At 31.0% G+C, this 5,936-nt stretch overlaps 1 protein-coding gene across 1 annotated transcript; it reads left to right on the top strand.

Moving 5' to 3' along the window:
- The first annotated feature begins 3,391 nt into the window (after positions 1-3,391).
- Positions 3,392-5,903, top strand: LOC105119696 (uncharacterized protein DDB_G0290685-like). Its single transcript, XM_011017862.1, has 2 exons — positions 3,392-3,604; positions 4,678-5,903. The coding sequence occupies exons 1-2, from the start codon at positions 3,547-3,549 to the stop codon at positions 5,901-5,903; spliced, it is 1,284 nt and encodes a 427-aa protein (XP_011016164.1). The 5' UTR covers positions 3,392-3,546.
- The last annotated feature ends 33 nt before the right edge of the window (positions 5,904-5,936 follow it).

Raw genomic sequence — 5,936 nt, forward strand, 5'->3', positions numbered from 1 at the left:
TTAAATACTAGATATTCATTAAAGTAATAAAGACTAATATATATTGTGTTTTTTTTTTTATGAAATGAAGCAATTGTTATCATAAGTTGAGATGTAAGTGATACTTAAAACTAATATGTAGGTGTTTGTTATAAGATATGTTTATTGAACTGATCTGCATAAAAATTTTATATGAAAAGATCACTTATGTTTATGAAAAGATTCACATGATGATTGTGTAAGTGATTCTCAAATTTGAGATCAATAAGTCATCTTATATAGAGAATGTTATGTTTTGATACTGTTACATATTTTTTTAATTAAGATTATAGAATGATAGATATTGGATGTAGTATGAGTTATATGAAGACACTTGAATAATCAAGAGAGAATTCACTATCTTAAATAAATTAAAAAATATATTTTATATGTTTTTAAATAGTATTGACTGAAATTTTTTTGGTTAAGGTGGAATAAGATTTAAAAAGAATTTGAAATCTTATTCATGCAATAAATGATCATTATCTAGAGGGCAAACATGATATAACATGACAAATATACTCTATACTTTAATATTAAATTGAAACATTATTGATGAAAGAATATTTATTACACAAAAAAATTGGTTACTGAAGATTAATTCAAACAATTAATGACTTTTTTAATATTTAAGAGATTATAACACATTGCTAGACGATGTACTTGATTTTTACATATAAAAATTAAGGACTATATTATAATTAATATATGGATTATATTTCTTAACCTGGAAAAATCAAGTAAAGACTTGATTAAATTAGTTTCTAATTTTTTCCCGAATTAATATATATATATATTTTAAAATAAAATAAGAAGTTGTTGTTTGTTAGATATAAAAATCATATAAACAAAATATAAAAACTAGCACTTTAAACACAAAACAATCTCTCTCTTCTAAATAGAAAATTAGGATATTTCTCACGGGTAGTTCGTGAAAATTATCGTTAAAAGTCGTACAATTAAATAACTTGTATTTGTAAAAACCCAGCTTTTAAAGAATTATTCAAAGCTGAAAAAAATTATATATTCAGGTAATAAATTTCTAAACAATTCTAGATTTATCGAACAAGATTATAGGGACTTCCAAATAATTTTATTTTATAATTTTTTCTACATTTATGATATTTAAAAACCCAATACCCTGAATTTCACTCCATCTTTTTTAGAATTTAAATCCAAGATCTTGCAATGAGAATTCCAAGTTCTAATAGATAAATTGTAATACTCTTGGGATGGCCCTTCTAGCTTCGAATTTTGTTGCTTGCCTATGCTACAAGATATAAGCACATATTGAATTATCAGTCAGAAAACTGTTTTCCAAATCCAAGGCAGAAAATGGATAAAACGCTACACTAAAGTCGCCCTTGCAATTTATTATTCCTTTTGCCTTAGGATAAAAGAAACCGAAAGAAGGTTGGTGAAATTATTAACCGAAAGATTTTATTTTATTTTTATTTCAATAAAAAACGACCATAAAATGTTTTTGTTTGGTTGGAGAATATAACTTTGCATCTCACCCAAATTAAGTCAAACCTTATCGTATTATAAAAAACTTGAAAATTAAAGCATGAAATTTGATAATTTTATTGAATAAAAATGAACTGAATTATAAAACAACTAAACTAAATAAAATTAAATAAAATGTCTTGAGCATATTCTAGATTATGTTACATGTCATACCATCAAGAATAAGTAAATAGGGTAATTGAGTATCTAGCTCAGTAGTTCGCTGCAAGGCTTGCTTTACGGCCGATCCAAGTTTAATTCTCTTTGTGCATCTGTCTGTCATCCCCGTGGTGTCTTACCTACCTACTAGGCTTGTAAGATGTTCAGTTGGCCTGTGAGATTAGTCGTGATGCGTGCAATCTAACCCGGACATTTATGTTAATCAAAATAAAAAATAATAATAAGTAAACAAGGATGGTAATAAATATTCATGGATCCAATCTTTTGATATTTATATTTTATTCATTTTTTTTAATTAGATATTTATAAATTATTAATTAAATTTCAAATATTTAAAAGATATTCATTATTTATTAATCACTAAAAAATAAAATAATTGATATATATATTTGAAGTGTGTGTGTATATATATTATGTCAGTATTAAAATATGAATATATTATATTGGATGAAAAAAATTTGAATAAAAAGAAATAACAAAAAGGGGTGATCTTCGGATTGCCCGTCAGTTTTTGGGCCATGTTTCCTCGATCAACGAAGGGGGGTCCAATGGAGATGGAGACGGCCCATGAATAAATTCTCAAGATTCAGGCTCGGTCCATTTGAAAATTTGACAGAGCCAAGGCCCTAACGTAGCCCATCAATAAGATTCAAGCCAACAAAATTGTAAAATTGAAATCATTTCAATACTATTTATCCAATTTTAATATCTTAAAAATATTAAACAATTTTATAATAATTTTATAGAAATTCAACCCTTTTTTCTTTTACTCTCTCACACATCTACTTGGAATAGTTTTTTATCGACCAGAATTGGTTGTGTGGATGTTATATTTTCACTAATTTAAATCAAATTAATTTCATAATTTTAAAACTCGTTTTAATACAAAAATATTAATAAATCAAATCAATTCAATCAGCTGAAACCATTTCTAATATAGAATTAATTTACGTTCAATTTCATATGGATGAAGTAGTAAGTTCTCATATTAACATTAATAGTTCAATTTAAAAAATAATAATAATTCTACGAGAAAAAAAGATTGATATAATTATAGCTTAGTCTTTTAATTCAATGAAAATATTTTATTAAGAATGTTTAATGAAATTAATTAATTAATTAGCCATTGTGGTTCCAAAAGCTATAATATAGTCTTTACGTTTTAAAGTTTTCTTACAACTTAGTCATTTCATTAATTCCTTGTTACTTTTCCAGTAATTTGTTTTTATTTTTATTTTTAGTTTTTGCAAAATGAAAGAAACAAAAGAGAAACAAGTAAGATGATAAATTTGAATTAAAAAAGAGTGATTTAAGAGCAAAACACGACTAATTTGAAAACGTTCAAAACTAGTAAAAAAATATATAAAATAATGTATAATACATGAACTAATTAATTAATTTTAATAAATCATGGAGTAATTCACTAAAAAAATAAATGAATTATTAAACAAAGAAATATATATAGTACAGATACACATGGATTATGCTGTTAAAAATGACACGTGGCGTAATCCCATTCACTTGACATTCCTTGTTGTCATCACTCTGTCAATAAACCTCTCTGACAAGGGGAAAATTCACTCTTCGACAATGCCTCCTCGTCGATCAACAAGAAGGAGAGCCAAAGCGACAAGCAAGAAATCCACCAGGATCTCAAAACGTCAAGCAGTTCAATCGACAGAGTAAGAAATAAATGAAGAAATTGATGTGGAAGAAGTGAAAATTAAACAAGAAGAGATAAATGAAAATGACAATGTTGTTGATGATTTGGAGCGGAGCCCAGAGCAATTGATAGGAGTTAACGATGATATTTTGGACGACAAATCATGGGTTGTTGCGTTTATGAAGCGGGAAATGGAAGGTGTTTTAGAAGAGAATTTGAACTTCAATGGTAATGAAGGTAATGATGCTGTTATGTTTGTATTATTTTGTTGTGGTAGTGTTTTTGGTTTGGTTTTGGAGAATTATATAATTGATTTTATGTTATCTCTTGATGTTTGATTAATGTATTATGTTTTTGTATAAAATTTGAGGTATTTGAGTCCAGTTTTGGTTTTGTGCAAGTAAGAGATAGAAAAGTTTGATAAGGATGCAAAATTTTTAGTGCTCAGATGAGGGAATTGCGGGAGTCAGAAATTTTATGTGGTAGGGCTAGGGGAAATCTGTGTGGTTGTGTGGTTTTTTCCAAGTTAGAGAGTGAAAAAATAAATGCAAATGGATACCATGTGCTGCCGAGATGAAGGGCATCGTGGAAATTGAAAATTTAATGTGATGGGATTAGGGGAAAGTCGTGTAGCTGCATGTTTTATGGAAGTTAGAAAGTGATAAAAATGCAAACTTTTTGATGCCCAGATGAAGGGCAGTTTGGAAATAAGTGCACATCCTGGTTTGATTGCTGATACTTTGTTGCATGAAGTGATTATTTGGGTTTCATGTTTGCATTTCCTATTACATTGAAGTTTGGGACTGAATGCTTTTGAAGGTTATTCTTTTACTATTAGCTTTTACTTTTCATCTATCTGAAAGAGTGGTGTTGGTGGATGACATGCTTATTTTCAAACAAATCACAACCCAAAACTAAAGCAAGAGCTATCGCTTGTACCATCTTACGGAATGTAGAAACCATGCTAAATGAACGTGGAAGCTTCTGTTGATATTTTCTGATGTAGAGACATATTAATACTGTGGTCCATATAGAATGGCTGTTCCAGTTACTAGTGTTCTTATCTTGCTATATTTGCATCATGCACAAACTCAAATTTGGAAATTGGACTTTCAACTGGTATTGCTTTGCTAAACCTATGCATTTAACTGCTTGTGCTTAAGTTTTCTGCGTGCCATTCCCCTTGTTTCTTGTTTTTATCTGATAGTGATTATGCTTTTTTTCATTTTTTTAAAAACCAAATTCAACTAGTTGGCCCCTGCTGATTCGCGATGGAGGGGTTACTGATTCTAACTATATACTTGTTGTAGGTGCAAACCAGAATTCTGTTGAAAAAGAGACTCCTGCTTCTGATGAAGTTGTAAAATCTCTCAAGCATATGGATGACATTTCAAGAGTGCAAGAAGGTGGCGATAACGAGGGAAACATTGACAATGTCTTGAAATCACCTGTGCACATGGATAATTGTTCTAGAGTTCAGGAAAGTGGTGATAAGGAAGGGAAGGGTGCAAATGGTGTGAAAAACGACGACTACAATGAAGATAACAATGCCATCCAATCACCTGGACACATGAATGACTTTTACAGAGTCCAAGAAGGTGGTGATGGGGAAGGAAAGAGTGCAGATGAAAGGGAGGGAAAAGATAATGTAAAAAATGCAGAACACAGCAAAGGTAAGAATGTTATGAAATCACCAGGGCATCTGGATGACTTTCTTAGAGTCCGAGAGGGTGGTGATGAGGAAGAGAAAAGAGTGGATGATGTGGAAGATGATGAAGATAACAATGTCATTAAATCACCTGCACATATGGATGACATTTCTGGAGTTCAAGAAGGCAGTGCTGAGGAAGGAAAGACCGTGTGTGAAAGGGAGAGCATAGATGGTGTTAAAGATAACAAAGGCTACAAAGTTAACAATTTCATGAAATCACCAGGGCATGCAGATGAATTTATTGGAGTCCAAGATGATGGTGATGAGGAAATGAAGAGTGCAGATGACAGGGAAGATAATGGAGATGGTGAAGATAACGAAGTCATGGAATCACTTGGGTATTTGGATGACTTTTCTAGAGTTCAAGAAGTAATTAATGAGGATGGAAAGAGCGCATGCGAAACGGAGAGCATAGCTTGTGCAAAAGATAATGAAGTTAACAATGGCATGAAATCACCAGGGCCTGCGGGTGAATTTATTGGAGACCAAGATGATGGTGATGAAGAACTGAGGAGTGCAGATGATATGGAAGATGATGGAGATGGTGAAGACAACAACCTCATGGAATCACTTGGACATTCAGATGACTGTACTGATGTCCAAGAAGGTTGTGATGAAGAAGGGGACATTGCAGATGATGTGGAAGATAATGAGGACAGTGATGATACCGATGAGGTTGAAGATCCTTCTCTAACCAGCTCAGGGAAACAAAGGCAACTAGAAATCCATGTTGGTCACCCTTGCTGTCCCTCTTTCGCTTTCTCCCTATCCCTTGTTTTCTTTTCATTTTTCCTTTTTTTTCCCTTTGAGTTGAAACACAGATGAATCTGTAGGGAGAAGATTGGTAATATACACAAA

This window comes from Populus euphratica, unplaced genomic scaffold, assembly GCF_000495115.2.
Source record: "Populus euphratica unplaced genomic scaffold, PopEup_1.0 scaffold3360.1, whole genome shotgun sequence".
In the NCBI taxonomy this organism is placed as follows: domain Eukaryota; kingdom Viridiplantae; phylum Streptophyta; class Magnoliopsida; order Malpighiales; family Salicaceae; genus Populus; species Populus euphratica.